The following is a 27397-nucleotide window of genomic DNA, read 5'->3' on the forward strand; positions in this document are numbered from 1 at the left end:
TAATAGTTCAAAAAAAAAAGACAAAAAGATTTTTAGACATGTTTAATAGTGCGTTGCGAACAGTGTATGACTTGTTGTGTTTGTAATCCCACACAAAATTCCATAGAATAAGTTATGTAAAATATCCAGTATAGTATTTACAAGAATCAACTCAATCCTGATTGGCTGTTCAATGGCGTTAAATTCATGGCACAATTCCATAACCGTAAAAATTGTTTACACGTAGAGTACAAAAAAATCTTTTTTTCTGCGTAAAAAAGTGTGTGTTTGGTACAAACTCATTCATTTTCTCAACTGCTTGGGTTGCAGGGGGTGCTGGAGCACCCTAAATCGGTCGCCAGCCAATTAGACAAAGGACAATCAATTAGACTGTTAGCCAGCTAGCCTAGCCTGCATGTATATGGGATGTGGGAGGAAATCGGAGTACCCAGAGAAAACCCACGTAAGCCCGGATTTAACATCCAATGAGAACCCACCTGGGATGGAACCCACGACCCAAGAACTGTGAAGCAGGCACGCTAACCACGGGCTAACGAGTGCGTATAACAAACAGGGGAAAAAATCCTCCTTAACAAATGCAACATAATTGTGACTTTAAACCACAAAAACACTTTTGTACAGATTAAAAAAAACCTTCTTGTGCCCTTCAAACGGGTTGTAAATAAGCGGATTATTACGTTATTAGACTTACCATATTTTCTTGCATATATGCCGTATTTGTAACTAAAAAAAATGATGACTGAATCAAGACTTACAGCGTTGCTATACTCTTTTTCACCGGTAGATGTGTGCAAATTAACATTTACTATTGGTTGGTTATTTTCAGTTTTGCAGAAGGAAAACAACCATGAATGAATGAATTATTAACCCTAATAACGTGCTTTTGATTCATACAGTATCTCTGTGTTCCCTATTAAAACACAAAATATGGAGGTGAAAATTGTGAATCAGGGGGCGGCTTATACGCGAGAAATTTTAAAATTCAACCATTTTGAGGCAATTTTATGGGTACGGCTTATATGAGGCGGCTAATATGCGAGAAAATACGGTATTTTGTTTGAGGTAAATACATTAGAAATATATCCAATGTGATAAATTGTAAAATTCAACAATTTTAAGAAAATACGGTATGCAATGGATGCATAAATCTAACGCCGCACTCTTCATGTGTTATGCATTGGTCCTATAGCTTGGTTGTGATGTAATGCCCGACAGAGGCCAGTAGAGGGAGACAAATCTCCCCAGTAACAGAATAATCCCAGTCCTTTTTCCTCCTCACCTGTCCAGGTAAATCAATAACGGCTGTGCTCGTCAGTCGCCGTGACGATGACGTCCATCCAGATCCTCATGGCCACCGGATTGGACGCCACCAGGAAGAAGAGGCGGTCGTACGTCTTGACGCAGAACGTCAGGCTGGGACGGGGCGACTGAGCGAGACAGAGGGGCGGAGACTATCGGTTAGGGCGACCACAATGACAAAAATATCGTTTATCAAATTAACGGAATCGTTTTGGAGACATTGTTGCACTGGAAAGTGGTGAAAATATAGTAACATATTTTCTTTTGTGTTTATTTTTAAATCATTAAATATTTGGAGAAAAATAGGACAGAATAAAATATTTTTCCATAATTGTCCGGCAGTGAATGATGTCCTTTTTTAAATGTAATTATTTGGTGACTTTGAAAAAGACAAAGATGGGAAGTTATTGTTCAAATTGTCAAGATTTAAATTTCAAAATTAAAACATGCTGTATTTATGCAATGGTTTTAAAATCAAAAAAGGAAAATATTTTCTTGTGTTTATTTGACTGATTTTTTTTGGTAAAATATTTACATCAAATCCACTTAAACTGAATGTCAGTTATTTTTTCAACTTTTAAATTCAATTTTTTGAAAATGAAAACAAATAAGAAAAACAGTATTTTTTCCATTTGTTCCTTTTTCTCTTAAAATTAACAAAATGATCTCACTGCACCGTACTGTTGCTCGTCGCCACCTAGCGGCCACCACCGTCATTGACGTTCAACTCACAGAGGCAGCCGTGCGCAGGTGGTCGTAGTAAACCTCTTCGATGGCCTGGAAGTAGATGACGCCCTTCAGCTTCCTCTCGTCACAATCTAAATATATATATATAAAAATAATCAAATTAGAGGATAAGACAATCATATAAAAAAAGAACGACTTCAGCGTGAAAACCAGGTTGATTGCGGGTTTCTCACTATTTATGACTACATGTAATATATTTTGCTATTTACATGTCTTTGCTCTTTAAACATACATTATATTTTAACAAGATTTGATCTTTTTTAAAATGTTCTATTTATCATCAAATAGCGTATTACAGTAATCCAGCGGTACCTCGACTTACGATCAGCTCGTGGTACGGCGAAAATTTCCATCGAATAATTCGCCCGTGATACGATCAAAATTTCGAGATGCAACCAAGCCAGGTGGCCATGACATGAGAGGCTGTTTATCATTGTAGCTGTTGGAATTATTGTAAATAATTTATCCTGATTCTGGTATGACTGTCGAAATGCTTGCTAATAGAATTAGGGGTGTCTTGAGCCCTGGGGGTCAGTTTCACCTTATTCAACAAAGAGGAACTGCCCCAGGGGTCGGGCGCCTGTTTGAACCATTGTGTGAAGATTGCGGGAGATCGGGAAAGAGACTGTAAAGGTGTTACCTTAAAAGAGCATATGGTCATACATCAAAGAACCTTTTGTAACTGAGAGATAATTCCCTCTTTCCTTTGATCAGCTTGAAACTTCCTGTAACTTGCACAATAAGAGACAAGGCGAGAGGAGACATCCTCAGAGTGTGTCGGAGGATTGAGACGAGAGCAGTCCCCGACCCTCTCACTGCAAATAAAGTTGACTCAATTCTCTGTGATTTCCTTCTTTCAGATTGGTGATACAAATGTCTGGTGTTTAAACCTAACAGTAGCGCACTGTCTTTTTTATATAACTACTATATCTACGAGCACTGAACGATTTATTCAGACGAGTTTCGACCAGGAAACGCACAACGCGCATGCGCGGGCAAAAAGAGGGCTTTCTGGGTATTTAAGTATACTCGTGCACACAACACCGATAGCCAATGGCACCCTTTCTCAGAATAAAACTTCATTACCCACAATCAATACGTGGGTAAGCTCAGCTATTGCATTTCCTGTTATTCTTTCCTTAGCCTTAGCTCCCGCGATCGCTCATTCAAGACTACTTCTCGTGGCAAGTGGTCGTGCGTTATCCTATTGTGAGGACATTTGTGTGCATCATTTTCGGAATATTTTGAAGGAAATACAACAGCAAACAGCCCATCGATAGCGAACGTGAGGGTGGAGGCGTGGCAAACAGCTAACCCAGAAAACGAAGGTAACAAAAGATTAAGACAAAACTAGAATTCAGTTTTGTGTAAAGTTACATTAAACGTATGTTTGAGTGTGTCCATATATATTAATCCAAGTTAATTTAAATTTGTTTGTTCGTTTACGAGTGCCGTGGATAAAATCCCCCCGAAAACCCCCCCTCCGCCTCTGTGTATGTCGCTGTCTCTACCCTCCGCGAAATGCGTCTAATTTTACTTCTATTAAACACATTTTGTTACTATTAAACCGCTAGTTAGGTGTTACTTTGTTATTAGATGGTGAATTAGAAGAAATAAGTCATTTTTTCCAATCCAATATCCTGTTTTTGCTGTTTTTTCAGAGGGTTGGAACGAATTAATCTGTTTTTAGTTCATTTCAATGGGAAACGTCCGCTCGAGTTACGAAAAGCTTGACATACAATCTCAGTCCCGGAACGGATTAAGATCGTATGTCGAGGTACCACTGTACCCAGTTTTCACGGTTCATAGGTTCCAAGACCTACGAAGTTAGACACTGCCCCTAGTGGCAGGTAAAATAAACCAGCGATACTTTACGATATTCAATTGATTTTTTCCCCCCCCGACAGGTCTAACCTGTGTAGTAGGCCAGTCTTCGGTGATCCACGTCAAAAAGGAACCACCTCTTCTTCCAGGTCTTGACCCTTCCGCCCCGCTTGGTCAGAAAGCCGGCGCAGCGTCGCGGCGTCAGGCGCAGGTCGGTGCAACCCGACACCCCGTGACCCAGAGACTCCACGTGGGTACGCAGGTCAAAGTCCGGAGACAACGATAGAGGCAGCCGCTGCTAAATATATGTCCATATAGAAATTAATACACATAAATATATGTACATGTAGATATAGCAAAATTACAAAATACAAAGGCAGAGGCAGTGCTGGCTAATTTGATACCGTGGGTGGAAAAACACACTGCAACCCAACTTTAAAAAAAAATAATAATAATAATAATACAATAAATAAAAAAACAATAAAATATTATATTAGACATGCTATTTGTTTATCAAATTTCCGCTGAAATAGGTGGCTCGTAATGTTAAATAAAATAATGAGGCGTCCGAGTGGTTAGCGCCTTGGCCTTGAAGTTCTGGGATCGAGGGTTCGATCCCAGGTGATTACGCAATCACTGTGTGGAGTTTGCATGTTCTTCCCGGACTTGCGTGGGTTTTCTCTGGGTTCTCCGGTTTGCTCCCAGACTTTTATAAAATGGATTAAAAGAACTGGATTAAAATCCCTCAATATTCCATTTTTTATAGATCTAAAACAATGTTTATTTTAGCTTTTTTATATTTTTAGATTTTACAAAATGATTTTTGAACTAAAAACACAGAAAAAATGGATTAAAAAAAATGACAATTATTGATTTAAAAGGGGGAAAATCAGGAAATTTAATATACATCTATTCTCTTCATTTTAATTTGATCTTAAAACAGAAAGTCGGCACTCATTATTGACGTTCCCGGGCCGCACAAAATGATGCGGCGGGCCAGATTTGGCCCCCGGGCCGCCACTTTGACACATGTGGTCTACATTAACCGCGATATTCGAGGGATTACTCTATTACTGATTGGCTGTTTGTCTGCTTGCGCCCTGCGATTGGCTGTCCCCTGCCTGGGTCTTCCCGTAGTTAGCTGGGACCGCCTCCAGCACCCCCCGCCACCCTTGTGAGGATAACCGTTTCAGAAAATGAATGAAAGTCATCATTAACATTCATTACGATGTCAGTCTTATGACAATGTCATAAGAATTATTTAATTACCTCAGGAGAATTTAGTGAGTTTTTGATCTGGTTCTCCAGGGAATCGCCTTCCTCCGTCGTGGGGGTGTCGACCTGTCGCTGTCTTCCGTTCTCCGACGCCGCCCGTTGCCGCTCTTCCTGCGCCCGGCAAACATGGAAAATCAACGCTCGGGTCCGACGGCCAATCAGAAGTCTGCGTCGCTCACCCTCTCCCGAAGGAGGCGCTCCCGTTCCGCTTTGGCTTCGCGCAACTTGCGTTCAATCGCCACCAGGTCCATCAGACACGGACTAAGAGTGGACGCGCAAAAAAAATGAAGGGCGTTTTTTTTCTCACCCATTTGTTAAAAATTCAAACCCAAGGCTGACCTGGCGGCACGCGAGCTCAGGGCGCCGTCGTCTCGGTGAGCCGCGACGTGCCCGTTGTGGAGTTTCGGGGACGGCGAGGAGAGGGGGGAGATGTACGCTTCTTGGGGATGAATGCAGCTCGGGAGCGCCCTCACCAGGCCTGAAAGAGGATGACGTTGGAAGCTTTAGTTAGTAAAGCATTTGAGCGGGGAAAAAATGGTGTGATGGGACACAAAGTCGAGAAAAAGACAAAAACACTGTGTTTGGGAATGAAATGCAATAAAAATGTTTGTAAATATTTCTGGGAAAAGTGGATTGCTTCTGTATTTTTTTTTTAGGAAAAACATTTTGCGTACATCCAGCCCCCCCAAAAAGTACCGTATTTTCACGACTATAAGGCGCACATAAAAGTTTTAAATTTTCTCCAAAATAGACAGGGTGCCTAATAATCCAGTGTGCTTTATATATGGACCAATACTATAATTGTTGTCACGATAAAATAAAATGAATCAGATGATAGGGTACACCAACTCTACTATTTTCCCTTAGACAAAGTACTGCGCAGTGACTGCTGGGATATGCAGTAGTTCTTTTGTCAATACACCCAATGGACTGTGGCCTGTATACATCGACATCAATACAGCTTGACAAAGCATGGAAAGCACCGTCGGAAAAGTTACGCTAGTTACCAGCTAGCTACTATTTGTGAATGGATTGTGGCCTGTATACATCGACATCAATACAGCTTGACAAAGCATGGAAAGCACCATTGGAAAAGTTACGCTAGCTACCAGCTAGCTACTATTGGCGAATGGATTGTGGCCGCCTGGACGAACGTATAAAACTCAGCGTTTTCGATGACTCATTTGGACAATTGTTCAATTCAGACACAGAAAATGAGGACTTTGATGGATTTGTGGGTGATGATGACGTGAGTACGTTGTAAAATGCTTAAATAAAGTAAAACCGAACTCAGTTTTGCTTCCGTTGCCTTTTTAAAAACGGGGGCTGCTTCCGGTAGCCAGCGCTATTGCGGTTAGATATTCATATATAATATATAACATATATGCGTCTAAAAAACGGCGCGTCCTTTGTGTGTTTAAAATACAGAAATAGCACTCGTTACTGACACTGCGGCTAAAAATACGATGCGCCATATAGTCGTGAAAATACGGTAATATAATTGCAATAAATGTGTAGTTTTCTTTAAACCTTGGCGTGTTGTGATTTGTTCCAATTTGAATTAAAAAAGCTTTAAAATAGGTTTCTTTAGCAGATACTACGGAAGTGTACAAGTTTAGTTTGGTTTTAGAAAATTATTTTCCTATTTTTCGGAATATATTTTTTATTTCTGATTTCTGAAAAATTGATACACAAAAAATTACTGGGATTTTTTTTTAAATGAATGAAATACAGGAGATTTAGACACACAAAAAACCCATTAAAAAATACGCCAAAGGTATTTCCAGAAGCCAGCCCAGTATTTGCTGCTGTTTTTCCAAATAAAAGTAAATCCGATTGATTTCTTTTATTTTTCATATTTATCATATCCTCCCAACAACAACTAAAAAACTTTTTGTTGCATTCCAGAGCTCCCCAAATGTGGGTTAGATCAGCTTTTCTGGGGGAAAATAATTTCACCGTCACTTTAAATGTACTTGAAATCAGTCTATCCAAGAAAAAAAAATCTTGTTCTTTAATGCACACATTATTTATTTTTCATATTTTAGTGAAAGAAGCTTCCCCGACCAATTTTTTTTTAAACGTGCGGACCCCAGACTTGCTTATCTGTTTTGTGCGGGTAAAACCGGCATTTCATTTCTAACACGCCTTCCATTTGCTCACGCCAAAGCAAACAAACCGTCAAGACAAACGGCGGGAGACCGCTCACCTTGAGCCGAGAGCGGCCTATCCTTCAGTCTGCCGCTGCGGTGCGAGCTCCTGCGCCGGGGAAGGGTGCCGACGTCCTTGCTCGACTCCTGAGTTTTAAAAAAACAACCCAAAAATGTCAAAAATAAATAAATAAAAACATCCCTTAGCGTTAGCCACAATCCACCAAAAGTCAAGATTTGCAAGTCTACCTGAGGAGGCTTGTGAACACAAAGAGGTGCCAGTGACATCATGCAGGGGGCGGAGCCAGTCATGTTGGACCAATCATGAAGTGGCTTCTTTTCTTGGATGACCTGCGAGGATGGAGGAGAAACGTTCCAACAATTGGTCAAAATGCGGTTTGTTTTGAGAAAACGTTTCAATTATTCATTCATTTTATTGAACTGCTTTTCCTCACAAGGTTCGTGGGGGGTGCTGGAGCCTATCCCAGCTAACTATGGGCACCAGGCGGAGGACACCCTGAATTGTTGGCCAGCCAATCGCAGGGCACAAGGAGACAAAAAAATCAATGGCTTACAGTTAGGGACAATTTAGCATACCATTAGCCTAGCATGCATGTTTTTAGAGATGTGGGAGGAAACTGGAGTATGCGGGATAAAATCCACGCAAGCCCTGGGAGAACATGCGAACTCCACACAGCGAGGACCCACCTGGGATCGAACCCTCGACCCCAGAACTGTGAGGCCAACCCGCTAACCACCCGGCCGCCAAGAAAATGTTTCCTGATGGCCTTATTTTGGAGTATTTTTATGGACTCATCGTCATGGACGTCACATCCATTTGAACACGTGTAGATGGTGTGCACTGCCATTGACGGCAATAGACGTCCAATACGGTCATTTGACTAACGCTATTTTTTTTTTCATGCATACAGTAGAGTAATCCCTCGATTATCGCGACTTCACTACTTCGTGATTTTTCTGCTATTAATTTTAATTTTTTAAATGAACTTTAAAGTTCATAAAAATGTGAAAATCCACGCTGAAACTCGTAAGCAGAAGCCACTCTTGCTAGTAGGACTCATCACTGAAGTAAAAAAAAACAAAAAACAATTACTTATTTTTTTAATTAGGGGTGACCCTACTTCGCGATTTTTCAATTACAGGAACAGGCTGAATAAGCTGGTCAGGAGGGCCAGCTCTGTTCTGGGCTGTCCTTTGGACTCTGTGGAGGAAGTGGGAGAGCGGAGGATTCTGACCAGGATGATGTCCATCATGGACAGCACCTCCCACCCCCTGCATGAGTCTGTGGAGTCCCTCCAAAGCTCTTTTAGCAATAGACTGCGGCACCCTCATTGCAGGAAGGAGCGCTTCCGCAGATCCTTCCTCCCATCAGCTTTCAGGCTCTTTAACAAAACAAATGGCTTAGTGTTAAGACCTACCGTATCCATGCATGTACATCTGTGTATGTATGTATATATGTGCTTATATATATATGTGTGTATGTGTATGTATGTATGTATATATGTGTATGCACATGTATCTGTATATGTGTGTATATATATATATATATATATATATATATATATATATATATATATATATATTTCAGCAACACGCTTATTTATTTATATATTTATTCATTTATTTATTTATTAACTTACTTATTACCTATCTATTTATGTCTAAAATGCCTTTCCTATTTCTGCATCCTCACCCTCTTGCTACTGTGACAAAGAAATTTTCCGAATATGGGATAAATAAAGTTATCCAATATCCAATACACTAATCCCGCAATAATTGAAAAATCGCAAAGTAGGGTCACAAAAATAAAATAATAAATAAAGAAAATAAATATATATTTATTTTTTACTTCAATGTTGAGTCTTAGTAGCACTTACGAGTTTCAGCGTGGATTTTCCCATTTTTTTGAACTTTAAACTTTTTTCACAATAATGAATAGCGGAAAAAAAAATCGCAAAATAGTCAATTTGCAATAAGTGAGGACACGATAATCGAGGGATTACCGTACTCATTGCCTAGCAACACCATAACACTGTTGTCAAAACAAATAAACGTAGTAAACATGACAACAACAAAAAATGCACCCATTTTCAGATATGTTTTCTTTTAAATTCTGAATAAGACTCTCAAGGAATAAATTTGAAAATAGCAATTATTTACGGCCGTCCTGCGTTCGTACATAATCGTCAACGTTCTGACCGTGTGAGTGGGGTGCAAAAGATCTCTCTTCTGCTTGCTGAGGGCGTCCAACTCTCGCTCCTTCTCGCCTTCCATGTCCTTTAGCTGCGTCTCCAGGAGCTGCACACGCTCCTATAAACAAAATATAATTAAAATAAATCACATTATCTCCTCATTAAAAACAATCGTCAGCTAACCCATTTGAACGGCGAGATAAAATGACAATATAAGCATTCAATTCAGTATTGAGGAGTTGTTGACGATTAGGACACGAGCTGCCATCTGCGAGCGGGTCACAATGCGGGTGACTCAACGCCGTTTCCCCCCCTTTGGCCCCGCCCCCAAACTCTGAACAATCCTTCTCTTCATCGCCGGCTTTCGTGATCCGTACGCCACGCGTGACTCCCTACGGCGCTCTTGTGACTTTTCGTAGGGGGGCGATAAACCAATGTATCGTATTTTCACGACTATAAGGCGCACATAAAAGTCTTCAATTTTCTCCAAAATAGACAGGGCGCCTTATAATCCAGTGCGCTTTATATATGGACCAATACTAAAATTGTTATCACGATAAAATCAAATAAATCAGTCGATAGGACAACTACGGCAAGCAGCCCCCGACTCTACTATTTTGCCCGTAGAAAAAGTACTGCGCAGTGACTGCTGGGATATATAGTTCTTTTGTCAATACACCCAATGGATTGTGGCCTGTACATCGACATCAACACAGCTTGACGAAGCGTGGAAAGCAGCGTTGGAAAAGTTACGCTAGCTACTAGCTAGCTACTATTTGCGAATGGATTGTGGCCTGGCGATCAGCATCAACACAGTTGCGAACCATGGAAGACAGCCTTGGAAAAGTTACGCTAGCTGCTAGCTAGCTACTATTTGCGAATGGATTGTGGCCGCCTGGACGAACGTCTAAAACTGATGACTCATTTGGACAATTGTTCAATTGGGACACAGAAAATGAGGACTTTGATGGATTTGTGGGTGATGATGACGTGAGTACATTGTAAAATGGCTAAATAAAGTACAACCGAACTCAGTTTTGCTTCCGTTGCCTTTTTAAAAACGTGTTTTTAGCGTGTGTCCGTATGTTTTGCCATGCCTGGCTGCGTCTATAAAAACAGTGCGTCCTTTGTGTGTGTCAAATACAGAAATAGCACTCATTACTGACACTGCGGCTAAAAATACGATGCGCCGTATAGTCGTGAAAATACGGTAGACGTGTTTTTACGCGGGTGCTTACCTGGACTGCGTTCACGGCCAGCTGTTGGCAGGAAATGTCTCTCTCCAGGGACGCTCGGGTGTCTTCGTCGCCGCCCTGGCCTCGCTCGGCGTCCTCATCCACGCCGCTTTCCTGCTCGAGGATGCGGAATTCCCAGTCCTCGAAGGCTCGGGCCGCGGCCTCCATCGCCTCGATTTCCTGGGTGGATTGTAGGTGGGGTTAAATGGAGGTTAAAGGTTTGAAAATCAAAATAAAACAAAAACCTGTTTTGAGTAAGAATGAATTTGCTGACATTGATGGCGCTAGACGACCAATCCGTTTTGACTGGGAAGGCTGGCAGGAAAAAGGGCTTATTTAATAATAGTCGTGCCAGTTGAAATTGACTTAATGGACATGAATGGGTTAACCCACATGTGTCAAAGTGGCGGCCCGGGGGCCAAATCTGGCCCGCCGCATCATTTTGTGTGGCCCGGGAAAGTAAATGATGAGTGCCGACTTTCTGTTTTACGATCAAATTAAAATGAAGAGTATAGATGTATATTAAAATTCCTGATTTTCCCCCTGTTAAATCAATAATTGTAATTTTTTTATCCATTTTTTCCGTGTTTTTAGCTCAAAAATCATTTTGTAAAATCTAAAAATATATTTTAAAAAAGTTAAAATAAACATTGTTTTAGATCTATAAACAACTGAATATTCAGGGATTTTAATCCAGTTCTTTTAATCCATTTATTTAAAAAAAATCTAAATATTATATCAAAAATGGTCCGGCCCACGTGAAATCGTGTTGACGTTAACGCGGCCCGCGAACCAACCTGAGTCTGACACCCTTGGGTTAACCACTTCGAAAAAAAGTTTTGAGGATATAGTCCATTTTATAATCTTTTAAAAAATATAAAACATGGAAAAAAATGACTCGAATAACTTGACTGCTTGTTACTAATCGCGATTCAAATTTTGAATAGTTTGAAAGCAGGAATATTATTTCCTGACAGTAATCCCTCATTTATCACAGTTAATAGGTTCCAAAACCTACCGTGATGTTGTAGGCACTTCCCTCTACTGGCCAAAGAATGATTATCCAATTGCGACTTGCATATAAGCTGTACCCTCGATTCAGTCATCATTTTTTTAGCAACAAATACGGCTTATATGCGAGAAAATACTGTACTAAAATTTGATAATTTCCTTCATTCATATGTTGAAATGACAGACACGATCAGTGACAAGCGCCATCTGGTGTTAAAACTGGGAAATGCAACAGCATGGCGGCTATTTTGAAGATGATTTTATAGGCTATATTCAAAGATATTTCCATGCGGGCCAATGAAAACTGAACGGTGGGGCCGCAAGTGGCCCGGTAGCCTTAGTTTGGAAAGCCAGCGGTGTTGTCGCAATGTTGAATTTACGAGCAAAATAAAGTGCAAATTACCGTACTCAGTTAGTCTTACCGGCACAATTCGAACACATGTTCAGTCATGTTTGTGGTCACACCCGTGTGCGTGCGTGTGGTGGAGTAATGCGACAAACCCGTTTTTTTCTGGGTCCTCCTTTTCGAATCAAAACAAGCCGAGGCGTTTTCGTCGGACGGGCTCGTGGCTTTTACGAGGGACAATTTGCTTCCTTTGTGTGAGCGCCATGTGACAAATTGGAGAATCAGGTTGGACGGGTAAGGCGGGCAATCCATCAGATTGTGACACGAAAACAACGCCAGGTCTACTTGAGAGATTGGTTGTTGTTTTTTAAAAGTCGCCGGGCGCCGGCGTGGCGCAACTGCTGTCTGACAAGGATTGCATTGGGCGTCTCTCGCCGTCAATGTCAGAGAATGAGTTCATAAAAATGGAAACCGATACATTAAATAAAATAAAATAAATGATCTTTTTAACCTGATTCTCATCATCTGAAAATGAGGCGATCCATAGTTTTAAGTTAGGATTTCAATGAGTTTACTGGCTTATGTTTTTTTTATTTATTTTTTTTATTTATTTTTAAATAAGGGTAATGGTTTTAAAAGCAGAATTTTGAGAAAGTCTTATCATATTTTCAAATCACCATCAACAGGCCTAGGGGTCGGGAATATTTACATATATATATATATATATATATATATATATATATATATATATATATATATATATATATATATATATATATATATATATATATATATATATATATATACACATATATACATATGTATATACACACACACATATATATATATATATATGTATATGTATGTATATATATATACACACATATATATACATATATATACACACACACATATATATAACATATATATTACATTTCCTGATTTTCCCCCTTTGAAAACAATAATTGTCATTTTTTAATCCATTTTTTCTGTGTTTTTAGTTCAAAAATAGTTTTGTAAAATCGAAAAATATATATATAAAAAGCCAAAAAATAAACATTCTTTTAGATCTTTAAAAAAACGGAATATTCAGGGATTTTAATCCATTTATTTAAAAAAAAATCTAAATATTATATCTAAAATGGTCCGGCCCACATGAAATCGAGTTGACGTTAAAGCGGCCCGCGAACCAACCCGACCGAGTCTGACACCCTTGCCTTTGCGTATCTACTCACGTGCTGCAGCTCCATGGCCAGGGACTCCTTCTGGTTCTCCGGCCAATCGGGGATCAGCTCCCGCTTCTCCTGGCACTTTCTCCTCAGCTCCTCCACTCGGACCCTCTCCTCCTCCAGTCGCTGGCGCTCCTGCAAAGAGTGACAAAGTTGGAGAAGGGCGTGCTGGGAAGATAGCATTTCCTTGCTAACTGTCCGCTGGCATTTGATACCATCTCGTGTTTAAAGCGGCCCATCGTTAGCCACGGCGTCATCGCCCCCAGAGACGGCCAGAATAAAGTGGCGTGATAGGAAGTGGGGACACTAACAGGAAGCAGTCTAACCGTAAACATGAAGACGTTGGACGCGAGTCTCATCTTTTGGGGTGTGGACGCCGGCGTAATTGGTTTAGGAGGAGAAAAATGGGATGTCACTGCTATGTTGTTTAGAGGGATGTCCTCGATCTGAAATCGGATCGGAATTTAATGTAAATCGGACCCAATCGTCTCTTTTTTGGAGGACGGGAATCGGCTAAAAAGAGATCAGCGTATTTTTTTTTTTAATGTTTTACTTTGGCAGTTAAGTGTAATGCTACTTACGAATGCCTCTAGGTGCGAAATTTTCAGGTTACGAAATTTTTATATGTAAATGAGTGACCGGAGATACGAAAAAGATTCAAGTTACGAAATCTCCCAGAAAGTAAATGCATTTCCTTATCTGTTATTTATTTGGAAAATATTGTCGTGGATGCATCGATTGTCACTTCTGGCTAATTAGCTAAATGCTCCCCTTTAGCTGCTTTATTGATTTTAAGACATTAATTAATCATTTCCTTATAATTGTCTCTCATTTTGGTGTTTCCTCACATCTTTCATACAAAACGGGGACACTTTGACCCATTTTAAAGGGTTTGTTGGTAGTTGTGAGGACCGTGGAACAATTACAGAATTTACATATAAAGTACACCTCTACTTACAAAATTTTCAAGTTACGAAAAAAAGTTGTGGAACCAATTAATTTTGTAAGTAGAGGTACGACTCTATACAGACTATTTTGACATTATTGTCAAAAAAAATTATAATGACAATAAAGGCCAAATGTCAATTCAATTATTGAAACAAAAGTAGTAAGTTAAAAAAAATTAAATGTCCAACAAATCACATCTAAAATAGCTCAATTTATGCCATTTATTTGCGATATAAGTTTACTAATGTAATTTTTTTCGCGTTAGTTTTCTGAACTACTTATCCACACGAAGATCCCAGGGGGTGCTGGAGCATATCCCAACTAACTATGGCCAACCAATCGCAGGGCACTTGGAAAACAACCAATCATTTACATACATATATATAATTTCGACTGTTAGCCAGCTAGCCTAGCATGCATGTTTGTGGCATGAGAAGAAACCAGAGTACCCGGAGAAAACCCACGCAAGCCCTAGGAAAAATGCCAAAAACAGTGCGGACCGACCTGCGATTGAACCCTTGACCCCAGAACTGCGAGGCTGGCGCGCTAAACACTTGGGCGCCGCGTCAAGTAAAATACACGGTTTCAAGAATTTGTTAGCAAACTTATTTTGGTGCTACACACCTGGAAAAAACAGGGATTTTTGATTTTTTTTCCTGGGTATTGCATCGGGACTCGGAATCACGTGATAAGAAATATTCGATGGGGACATCCCGAGTTATTTAGCCATTGATTGACAAGTAATTGTAGCTATAAGAGTTGTGACGTCTTACTTTGCGTTGACTTTGGGCAGGATTTGTCGGCGGCGTCTCTCGGCGGCGGCGCAGTTCTCGTAGCTTGCACGTGTGGTTGAGCAGCTGCCTTTTCTCTGTCTGAAGCTCGCCTTGGAGAAGAGCGATCTCCAGCTGCAGCTGGAAGGATTGCAAACTTGTTGCCATTTCTGCCTTAAATAGCTGAAGAATTGCGGTAGGTTTTGTTTGGTTTTTTAGGACATATATTACTTTTATGGTTGTTTTTATGCAGCTTTTTATTTAAAAGAAACGACATGGGGAATACATGATTAAACAGAAGCTTACAGCATACTAGGGTTGCCACGATTAATCGACTAATTGGCAAATAATCGATTAGTAAATGAATTGGTAACACTTTGAGATATTGTGACCTAAAAATGGTCCAAATGCTCTTATTTAGTCTCAAATGATTCCATTTATTTTTGTAAATCATTTTATAAAAGGGAAAACCACTCATCTTTTATTTGAATTTACCTCTGTATTTATTTATTTTTTGAAATGTACATGTATTTTAAATAAAAAAAATGTAAATAGGTATTTGTCATGAAAAAAAAAATGAATAATGGCATTGCAAACAACTGTAGCTAAAATTTGATTGGACGCCTGTTGCCATGAACGGCGGCGAATGAAACACACAGCTAGCTTTGGTCAAATATAGTCAATTAATGAATGACTGTCTATCACACAGGTGTCAAAGTGGCGGCCCGGGGGCCAAATCTGGCCCGCCGCATCATTTTGTGCGGCCCGAGAAAGTAAATCATGAGTGCCGACTTTCTGTTTTAGGATGAAATTCAAATGATGATAAATGTACATTACATTTTCTGATTTTCCCCTTTTTTGAAAACAATCACTGCAATTTTTTCATCCAATTATTTTTCTTTTGTGTTTTAAGTTCAAAGCGCATTTTGTAAAATCAAAAATAAATATATTAATATTTTCTGTTTTCCACTTTAATATTGAACATAATTAAAAAATATATTTTGTTTCCATTTGAAATAAAAAAACATGATTAAAAGACATTTTCCATTACTAAGAAAAAATAGCTCAAATAAACATTGTTTTAGATCTATAAAAACTGACTATTTGGGGCTTTTGATCCAGTTCTTTTAATCCAATTAAAAAAAAATCTAAATATTAGATCTAAAATGGTCCGGCCCCCATGAAATGGAATTGACATTAATGCGGCCCGCGAACCAACCCGAGTCTGACACCCTTGGTCTAACTCTAACATGTTCTTATACAAGAATTGGATAAACAAAATGGACCGAAACAGATAAAATGATGCTCCATTTAGCCTGCAAATTCACAATTTAAATGTCATCTTACTTCTATCTTGAGTTCCTCCTTCTGCTGGTCAATCTCCACGATTCGCTGTTGGACTTTGGAGGGTGAAGACGCAAATTTGGGGGACGCCACTTCTGTCTTCTTGACACAGGACTGAAAGAAAAGACGCCATTTAACATCGTACTTTAACGTCTTGGGCTCGTGACGGTGGTGGTCAATGGCTCACCTTCTCGCTCTCTGTGCTGCTGTTCTCTGTGTCTGACTCCGCCCCCGAGGAGGCGGGGCTGCCGGCCACGCGGGTCAGCCACAGTGGCTGCGGTTCCTCGTGCCACTGAGTCCTGGGGCTCCCCATGTGGCTTTGGGGCATTGCTAGAAGTTTTTAAAATATATATTAATAAATAGGCAGGCACGGTGATTGAGTGGTTGTTGCGTCGGCCTCGCAGTTCAGATGTCGTGGGTTCGATCCCCAGTGGGGAGTTGGCATGTTCGCGCCTGGCTTGTGTGGGTTTTCTCCAGGTGTTACGGTTTTCTCCCACATCCCAGAAACATGCATGCTAGGCTAGCTGGCTAACACTTTAAATTGGCCAAATGGACGAGGGATTGGTTGTTTGTCTCCTAATGCCCTGGCCATCAATTCAGGGTTTCCTCCACCTGGTGCCTGGAGTTAGCTGGGATAGGCTCCAGCACCCTCCGCGACCCTTGTGAGGATAAGCGGTGGGGAAAATGAATAAATATGAATAAACAGGCAATATGAAAGCCTTGTGAGGATAACTGTCACTAAAAATGTCTGTACGTCACACAGTAAGAACCCACCTGGGATCGAACCCTTGACCCCGGGACTGCGAGGCCGACGTGCTAACCACTCTTCCTAGAAAAAAATGAAAGTATTGAAAAAAAAACCCATATCTTTACGACCTATATTTGTTCCTTCCAAATAAAACTCGCACAGCTGGTGGGAAAGTGCTTTTTGGTTCCTATTGTCCATGATTTTTCCCAGCATGCTTTGGGGATTCTACCCTCAAAAGAAGCTCCTAAAAGTATCGCAGTGACTCTTCGCTGTCTTCACCCGCAAAAACCGACCGGTTTGGCCAGAAATCCCAGCTGTGCCATTCCAAAATTACCCAGCCACAAAATCACGGGAGTCACTTTCCACTGCGACCGCCATGTTGACATACTTTAAAGCAAATAGTGGGTGTCCCCCGAAGGGACATGTATTTTTTTTAACCAGAATGAAGTGTAATTGCACATCCACTACAGCAGATGAAAGTGGCGCTTTTATTGTGAAATGTATGAGTTTTATTTCTGGACGTGGTCAAACAGCACAAAGTGGGAGATAAGGAGACAACATCTCAAAATGTAGACACTGAATTATTGTGTATTTATATTTTTATAAACATTTTAAATGATGTTTTTATTCATGAAACCAAGTGATAGTTGATAACAGAAAATAGTGATATTTATTACTTATTTATTATTATTATTTATCTGTTTGTTTGTTTTTTGTTGTTATGTGTGAATTTCCCTACTTATGTTATTATTTATTTATTATTATGTATTGATTATGTATTTGTCTGTTTGTTTGTTGTTATTTGTGCACTTTAATTCTCATTATACTCTAAAATGACAATAAAAGCATTCAATCCAATGCAATATAATTCAATATAAGAATAATAATATTAAAGCTTTATCTTTATTTAAAAAAATATGTATATTATTTAAAAAAATAATAATAATTAATAGCGTAAAAAATCGCAGTGTCGTGAATTCGCGATAATTGAGGGATTACTGCATTCGTTCAACCTGCACATATGAAAATGCTAATTTGAGTGTGCATATTAAAAAGTGCGTCCAATCCTAATTTCAATCCGAACACTGTTTTTGTCCATGTAAACCGAGCCACAATGCTAGCTAATGTTCATTCGCGCTTCCAAAGAATTGACGTCAATGTCAGGGAAACATGATTACTCACTAAAAGTATATATTTTTTAAAGTTCAGTGCTGATTCAAGTAATTGTTGAGTCACTCAAACAAACATCAGATGACCTACTAAAGTTCAGTCAGATAGCAACTCGTCAGCTGAGGAATTTTGGGAGTAAAGTCCGCCCGTTCTCAATCGGTGTCAAATGCGCAGACGCTGCAAAAAGACGGCAGGATGAGTCAGACCGAAAGAGCGAAAAATGGAAAGATTTCCTGTGAAAATAATGAAGCTTGATTCCAGGGGAAGGCGGAGCCTGCGAAGACGATAAGGAAGGAATGAATGGATGGATATACGGTAATCCCTCCAATATTGCGGCTTCACGACAGTGCAGATTTTTTCTGGGGGAATTTTTTTTTTAAATTTTTTTTTTGTTAAGTTCATAAAAATGTGAAAATCAACACTGAAACTCGCAAGCGTAAGCCACGCCCCTGTCCTCCGCTTGCTACTAAAACTCAGCACTGAATAAAAAAATAAATAAATAAAAATATTATTTATTTATTTATTTATTTCATAATTTATTTTTTTTAAATAAAATTATTTAATTTTATTTTTTTTATTTCATTATTTTATTATTTTATTTATTTATTTATTTTTTAAATCATTTTTAAATTGGGGTGACCCTACTTTGCGGTATTTCGTTTATTGCGGCCATGCCTGGTCTCCATTACCCCCGATAATCGAGGGATTACTGTCATAGGGGCGGGACTTAAATCTCACACTGATAGTTGAAGAGTGTGTGAGTGTGTGGACACTGATTAGCAACCGCAGATCGGCAATTAGGGGTGACGGAGAGTCACAAACATGTGCGCAGGAATGTGACAGCTGCATATTGTCGTAAGATTAGCGACAATACGCCATTTGTTGAATTTTCATTTTAGTCCTTGTAGAGTCTGTCAATCAGAAATCCAGATTTGATTAAACCAATTAAATTCATATTTTGAGTAAAGCAAGATATTTTTTCTTGAATTACTTTCATTGTTTTTTGAGGATGACAGAAATCAGAGATTAGCATTGACCTTTTTCTCATTCATTCATTCATTCATTTTTTTGAACTGCTTATCCTTCCAAGGTTCGCAGGGGGTGCTGGAGCCTATCCCGGTAAAGGTCATGAGGCAAGCCGGGGGATGAGGAGATGGACGACCAATCATAGCTCAGGGAAATTTAAAGTGTTCAACAGGCTAGCCCAACATGCGTCTTTTTAGAATGTGGGAGGAAACCGGAGTACCTGGAGAAAACCCACGCAAGCCCGGGCGAACAGGCAAACTCCACACAGTTCTGCAAGGTCCTGGGTTCGATCCCAGGTCGGTTTCACTGTGTGGAGATTGCGTCTTCTTCCCGGGGCTTGCGTGGGTTTTCTCTGGGTTCTCCGGTTTCCTCCCACATCCCCAAAACATGCATGCTAAGCTAATTGTATGCTAAATTGCCCTTTGGTATGATTACTTGTCCTTTGCCCTGCCATTGGCTGGCCACCAATTCAGAGTGTTCGCTGCCTGGTGCCAAAAGTTAGCTGGGATAGGCTCCAGCACCCCCCCCCCCCGGTGAGGATAAAATGAATGAATGATATAGAAAAATCTGATAAGATCAAATAGTGATAATGACTTACTTTTTTGTTTTTCAGGCACGTTGTAGCGGAAAGCAGAAGGTAAACAAAGCCAGGAGCCCAGTGGAAAAAAAACGGGACAAAAGAGCAGCGACGGTGGCGTGCGCGTGGGTGTGAATGCTGATTAAAGCCTGTCACTACGCATTCAAAGCAGGAGGGCCGGCGCGTCAAAAAAGAAAAGGCACAATGTGGAACAATCCACAGAGGCCTGGCTTTTGCGGGGATCTCGCTCTCTGGTCACTTACACCCACAGAAAAACGACAACATGGGATGGATGACACGCCACCGTAAAAAAAAAAACAACAAGTGGAAAATTCACGACAAGTCTCGCCGGATTTGAGGACGCTGGCTACCGGGAGGAATGGAACCCGGCCGGGGTTTTGCTGGCGAGCGCCTTGCTCAAGCGCCCCCGCAGCCGTGCCAGTGTGAGGTTACTTAAAAGGCTCAAGCTGGTTGTTTTTAAAGGCGCCGTCACAAAGGCCAGAGTGTTAGCGCATTCACAGGGTGCTCCACTTACATCCTGCTCGGCTTTCTTTGCCGTTTCTGAGCAAACAAAACAAAACAAATGTCTGGAAGTTATTCAAGTACAGTAAAAAGGTGCTTTGACTTACGCAGTCTTGACTTAAGAGTAAAAAAATTGAAGACGGCGCAATACTCGGCATCAGTAATGGCGCCCATTACAACGAATTTTACAGTATCAGATCTAGTACTAGTGCTGACGGTACTACAGTAACATACCTTGAGATACGAGCTTCATGCGTTCCGGGACCGAGCTCGTATGTCAAATTACTCGTATCAAAAAACAATTTTTCTACGCTCACAAGGTAACAAATCCCGATCTAGTGGTTATGATCTGCAATAAATTAAGACATTATTATGTACAGTGCTGTATTCATATGTGAAGGTAATACTGTATTGTGCTTTCCGGTTACTATGGCAACAGGTCCGTGGCTCCCACTTCTGCGATCGAGGGTTCGATCCCAGGTTGGACCTCACTTTTGTGGAGTTTGCATGTTCTCCCTGGGCTTGCGTGAGTTTTCTCCGGGTACTCCGGTTTCCTCCCACATCCCAAAAACATGCATGCTAGGCTAATTTAATGACAGTCTAAATTGCCCAGTGTGGGAGTGGTTAGTACGTCGGCCTCACAGTTCTGAGATCGAGGGTTCAAACCCAGGTCCGGACCTCACTGTGTGGAGTTTGAAGATTCTCCCCGGGCTTACGTGGCTTTTCTCCAGGTACTCCGGTTTCCTCCCACATCCCCCCAAAAACATACACACTAAGCTAGCTGGTTGAACACTCTAAATTGCCCCTAGCAACAAGTTACGTTTGTCTTCTTGTCCCCGCCTGGTGGCCGTAGTCAGCTGGGATGGGCTCCAGCACCCCCCGCAAACCTTGTGATGATAAGAGGTTCAGAAAATGAATGAATGAACATATTTACTTGTATATTTCCGAATTGTGTCCACTGTTTACATTTTGACTTTTCTATTTTTTTTCCTCAATGTTTTATTGTTGCCATCAAACAGACCACATTGCGGATCTCGCAATCCAAATAACAGAACGCCAGCGCCGCTAACGTCTGGAAATAGCTTCTCGGCTATCGACAACGAGCGGACCTGGATGACAAGTTAAATATACTTTGCGTGGCCCACAATTACAGATTGCGGCTTCAAGCGGACCAGAGTGTGCACACCAAATGTGAGCTACATAAAGCGAAAATCACCAATGTTTGAAGTGAGCGGTCGCCGAGGCGCTCGACAAAATGGCGTTTAATAGAATGGTTGAGGGTTTTTAAATGATCTTGCTTCTATATTAAGAGCAGAATTTTAACGATAGACGATTGGTGAAGCAACCAGAACGAGTCCAACATGAAGAAAATTATTTTGCATTTTTATTGCTTTAAGTGAAATGTATGTAATTGGGATAAATACGTATGTTTAAATGGATAATAACACCCTAGAATGGAATTAAGTTGTTGCAGACTGTTATAGTGACAAATATGAAGTCAGGTTAAATTCTCTTTATAATTGAGTGATGATTTGAATTCATTCAGTAAAATCATTTTCTATCATTTTTGTCTGTTTCTCACGTCTTTCATACATAAGTGGGACACCTTGACCATTTTTAAAGAGTTTAGTTGGTAGTTTTTCCAGTATCGTGGGACGAATGACAGAATTTACATATAAAGCACTGCTCTACTTACGAAAAAATCAAGTTACGGACCCAATTATTTTCGTAAGTAGAGGTATGACTGTATTCCTCAATGGCAATGAACGAGTTAACCCATACAGAGTTTATTTCTCCAAATTAGAACAAATGAGATTACATTAGAGATATATATTCAATTTCTGAAGTACTTTCTTGGCTCCATTTTAGTGACTTTGAGGAACACTAGCACACAATAAAAAAACATTAATGACCAGACATGGGTTATTAAAGGATGAACGGATCAGACATAGATTTGTCCAGTCTAACACAATAACCGTAGGCAAAGTAACCCAGACAGAAAAGGACACTTAATATAAGCTTTACTTTCAAATTAACTTTGTTTGTTTACTTAACGTGACGACGGAATTGACGAGCTAGCAAAGCACCGGCTACAACGGGCACATGTGTTTTTTGTTTGTTTGGTTTTAATTATTTTAATGAAGCATTGGCTACACTAGTCAATTATATTTTATGTTTGTTTGTTTGTTTGTTTACTTTTTCCCATTAACATTCACTGCAGCACAGAAAAAAATAACAAATATAGTTACTTCTCCAACATTAAATCTTGTAATACCAACTCACGTTTTAGCATGTCAACAATCCACCACTGCTTTAAGCTAGTTAATTAACGCACATTACCAAAAGACAAGTTTGTGTAGGAAACGTTTTAAAATGAACCTACCTTAATTGTATTTTTCGCCCCGTTGAGGAAACTTTTATTTAGCTGGAATAAGTTGCTCCAAGCACCGAACGCTGTTTCACTTTCTTAACTCCGCGTGGATTTCTCTTCCCCGAAGCGGGCAAATGTTACTTTTATCTCAGCCGTGGTTTATTTTAAAGTCTCCGGGGGAGAAGAAAAGCAGGTTCGCCGGTTACGGGTAGCTGGCTGGCTCGCTTCACCGTCAACAGGTGAGCTTCTGGCCCCGGGGATGAACCGCAGCTGAGGCGGAGGCCGGGGGAGGAGGGAGCGCTAAGCCGGGGGAGGCGGCGGTGGAGGCGGGCACCGTCAAGGCGAATGACCGAAAGAGGCGGAGCGGTTCGTCGTAAACATGGCGGCCACAAACTTTTTCGGCCACATTCAAATATTCATACCATTGTGAAATTTCCTTTTCTAATCTCGGAGTTGACGCAGCTGTGTCATTTTGAGAATGTATTTTGCCACAATGATGTGAAGCATTTTTGTGAGCATTTGTGAAGAGACAACCGAATTCAAAAAAATAAAACACTCGTTTTAAATTAAGTTTCATTAGGTGAGTTTTAAGTTTGGAATATATCCACAATAGAAGGGAGTACGTTTTCACACAACCGTAAATTACATCATGTGTGTGTGTGTTTAAAAAAAAAAAAATCTGAGCTAGCTAGCTAGCTAGCTTGGCTGCCCACCGATTCAGGGTGTCCCCCACCTGGTACCCGTAGTTAGCTGGGATAGGCTCCAGCACCCCTTGAGGATAAGCAGTTCACTCAGCTTCAAATAGTGTCTCAAATAGTGACTGACATAATATTTACAGACTAAGAATGTAGTAGACCTCATGTCAAACACTATAAATCACAATTGGGGAGTGATTACAGACTCAAATAAAGATTAAAATACCACCACGTATTAGAAATGAACTGTAACCCACAAGCATGTATTATTTAGCAATAATAAAACCCTGAAAGCAGCCTATAGCAGGCTTCCCAATTTTGACTGCGACATGTTTACCCGCACCCAACCCGGCCTCTTTTACAGCTGCGCATGAATGAGCTGATAGCTATAATAGATTGTTTCCAGTGACAGGAGGGTTGGCGCGAGAGAGCCTGATTGGCAGTTTAAGTGGGTGTTAAAAAAAGAAAGAAGGCCCAGCAGATGGGTGATAGGAAGGTCGGCGCCAACTTCACATCTTCAGGTTGTGGGTTAGAATAGAAGAAAAGCCAGCAAGGGGACGTACTGTACAGTCAAAATGTCTGGGTGTTGAAAGGAACAGATGTTCAGGAATCAATGATGTGTTTGTCTTACTTCATGTGAAAGGGGTGCCGTGGCGATAAAACCAACTGTTGAGAACACAGTACAGTAATCCCTCGAATATCGCGGGTAATGTAGACCAGACATGGCCACAAGAAGACTAAATGAACTTAGTAATGTCTCTACGTGCATTTTTTCAGTGTTTTTTTCTCCGTTAGTCAGTGCGAATGGCGGAGCTTGTTCGCTAATACGAGAGGAGTATATACTACTTCTCGTTGGCAAGTGGTCGTGCGTTATCCTATTGTGAGGACATTTGTGTGCCTCATTTTGGGAATATTTTGAAGCGAATACAAAAGCAAACAACCCTCGATAGGTTGCATCTGAAAGTCAGGGTGGAGGCGGGGCCAATAGAGCCAACCGGGGAGAAGAAAGGTATTAAAATTTCAAACAAAATTAGAATTAAATTTAGTGTAAGGTTAGATAAAATTTATTTTTGAGTGCGTCTACATCGTAATCCAAGTTCATTTAAATTTGTTTATGTTATGTTACGAGCGCGTTACCGTGTGAAAAGTCGCCGCCATGTCTGGTCTACGTTTACTGCGATATTTGAGGGATAACTGTATTGTTTTTACTCAAAGTATCAGTGCAGCGCGAACATGAAATGCCGGCACTTCACTTTTGACGTGAAAGAATTCAAAGTAAATAAGAGGAATGGTGTATGATACAATGGTTGTTTGTGTCATAGTTGGGGGCTGTCTTTCAGGCTAAAAACCTGTCTTACAGGCAGGGCAAGGGGAGTTGTTGAGAGACTTTACTCATAGCTTAGTCTTTTTTGAAAACCTATCCAACAGGAACGGTCCTTAGTCGCGAGTGACGTAGTTGTTGTCGTTTGCAGTCAATTTTAAAAAGCCTTGAATCCTAAAATTTCTGTTATTATGATTATGATTTATTTATCAGGGGTGACGAGCAAGGTAGAATAGAAGAGCAAAAAATTGAAACTGCGAGAGTCAGAAGGACCATAAAAAGAATCCAATTTGCCATTTAAACAAATATATATAGATATATTTTATTTGTTTTTATTGGAACTTGATAAATTTGAGTCTGTTTTAAGAGAGAGTAAAAATAAGAGAAACATGAAAGTGGGTAAAAAGCTACATTATATCCAAAATATGATAAGAAGCAAAGAGCCGCATTGGTTTTGGCCGGGAGCCGAATGCGGCTCGAGAGCCACGTCTTCTGTTATATAGTAAAGAATGTTCTTTGAAGTGCAAGAAATGTGTGGATACGATTACTAACATGTTTTCCATTTGACCAAATGTACAAAAAAATATATACTATCTATATATTCAACAGACACTTGAATATTAAATTAACAAGACAAGTTGTTCAAATATGCTGAACTCTGCAAACCGAATTTGCAGGCAATGAAATATCTGCAAGGAAATAAAAAAGAAAATATTTAAGTCACATGTAAAGCGGTGTAAAATTTTGTGTTGTGGTTGGTTGAAATTATGATCGGGCAGGGTGAAGATCTTCTTATGAATGGAATTGTAAAGCGTTTTGGGGCAACCTGATAAGACGCAATGTGGTCACGGTTTGGAAAATTGAGGCAAAAGGTACAATACTGGCCTCTTGTGGTCCTATTTGAGTATTACAAAAACAAAGTTTTTTTCAGGATCTTACTGTGAAGTGAATTTCGGCTCTAAATTTACCGTATTTTCTCGCATATAAGCCGCCTGTGCGTATAAGCCGCACCCTTAAAATCGTTGAATTTTACAATTTCCCTCGTATAAGCCGTACCCTTAAAATTGCCTTAAAATCGTTGAATTTTACAATTTCCCTCGTTTAAGCCGTACTGTTAGGTTTATCATTATTATAGATGTGTATCAATATTATTATATTGTATGTGCTTGCAATGAAGAGTTATTGATATTAATACAAAGGGCATTTTAATGCATCTCTTGCAAAAGTAAGGACTGTGGTTCGCATCAAGAGGACTGGGAATGGCCTTGGGCATGAAGAGGGTTCACAACAAGCGCGCTTGGGAACTGTGGACTGTTTCGGCTTCGGAAGATGGTTTCACAACAAGCGCTCTTGGGAAGATTCGACAGACCTACAATTGTTTTGAGAACTGTGATAAATTGTTATGAGACTCTAAAAATGTTTAGACTTCCGTGAGGCATGGCGTTAAAATCTTATGAATAAATTAGCGAGAGAGACCTCGTGTTGTTAGAATTATCCTGACCGGAGACGCGGATGGATGTATTCTCTTCTTGCAAGAATTAAACAAAGATGTGACTTCAGATGCCTCTTTTATTGTGAATTTGGAAATACCTAAGGATAAACTTATCACGTACCCTTCAAATTTCCTTAAAATGGTTGAATTTTGCAATTTCTCTCGTATAAGCCGCCCCATGGTTCACAATTTTCACCTCCATATTTATGGTTTTAATAGGGAGTACAAATGTGTTACTTTGAAGGGGAAAATCTTAAGAAAAAATATTGACACTGAGTTTCTAGAAGAAAATAAGCACCAACCTTGCTGGAAGTCCGCCCTGCCGCAGCCTCGGATGAGCAACGCGTCGCCAGTGAACGCCATGGACTGATCTGGCGTGACCAGCGTCAGTCACGCAGCCGTCCGTGTGTCCCGGTGTTTCTCGCACCATCAAACCTGCAAGGGATTGACGCTCAATTGACATTTCTGACCAATCGCAGACGACAACATTGAATGGTGCTTTTATCTTTGTTATTCAAGAATAATGAGATTTAAAGTCTCACCACAAAGTGCCAAAACAACAAACAGACAAATAATGAATAAATAATAACAACTAATAAATAAATCAGTAAATAATAATAAATAAGTAATACATAAATAAAGCATGAATAACTCATAGTAATAGAAAATACAGTAATCCCTCAAATATCACAGTTTCACTACATCGCAGATTTTTTTCTGGGATAATTTCAAACAAAATTTAAAAAACAGGGACATATCCCTTCGACGTTCTGAACATGGATTTCATTGAACTGAACCTAAGTGGCACATACAAGTACTGTCTTGTACCAAGTGGGTTGAGATATGCCCATCCAAGAAAGCTGAAGAGAAAGGAGAAACAGATTCTCTCACTCAGTGGTTATGCAAAATGTTCTAAGAAAGAACTGTGATAAATGCAAATTATCTGCCGACATCTTCTCTGTCTCCCACACAAGAGGTCCTGTCCCCAGGCAACCTGGTACTCGTCAAGGTGATAAAAACAAAGTGCTGGTCATCTCCAAGTTGGGACAGACCTCACCGTGTGATTTTGAGCGCTAACTTCACC

The 27397-nt window shown here is 40.2% G+C and overlaps 1 protein-coding gene across 8 annotated transcripts in view; it reads right to left on the reverse strand.

Annotated features, from left to right (window-relative positions):
- Positions 1–27: 27 nt before the first annotated feature.
- Positions 28–27397, reverse strand: part of phldb3 (pleckstrin homology-like domain, family B, member 3) — a 40788-nt gene continuing 13418 nt past the window's right edge. For 2 of the 8 annotated variants that reach the window (XR_013299874.1, XR_013299877.1), the window contains 2 exons: positions 26616–26748; positions 25111–25510 (listed from right to left, as the gene is read on the reverse strand). Coding sequence is in view for 5 of the 8 variants with exons in the window: in XM_077597798.1 (XP_077453924.1) it covers positions 1293–1427; positions 2032–2117; positions 3961–4168; positions 5140–5256; positions 5325–5406; positions 5485–5623; positions 7355–7646; positions 9516–9626; positions 10747–10923; positions 13336–13464; positions 15051–15188; positions 16395–16505; positions 16579–16721; positions 26616–26676 (1929 nt within the window). In the remaining 3 variants the exon portion in view is untranslated. Of the gene's footprint in view, positions 1428–1970; positions 2118–3960; positions 4169–5139; positions 5257–5324; positions 5407–5484; positions 5624–7354; positions 7647–9515; positions 9627–10746; positions 10924–13335; positions 13465–15050; positions 15189–16394; positions 16506–16578; positions 16722–22817; positions 23123–25110; positions 25511–26615; positions 26749–27397 lie in introns of those variants that run through there. The other 6 variants (XM_077597801.1, XM_077597799.1, XM_077597798.1 and 3 more) reach the window with 6 other exon arrangements.

The sequence above is a fragment of the Stigmatopora argus genome, chromosome 4, assembly GCF_051989625.1.
Source record: "Stigmatopora argus isolate UIUO_Sarg chromosome 4, RoL_Sarg_1.0, whole genome shotgun sequence".
Taxonomy (NCBI): Eukaryota; Metazoa; Chordata; class Actinopteri; order Syngnathiformes; family Syngnathidae; genus Stigmatopora; species Stigmatopora argus.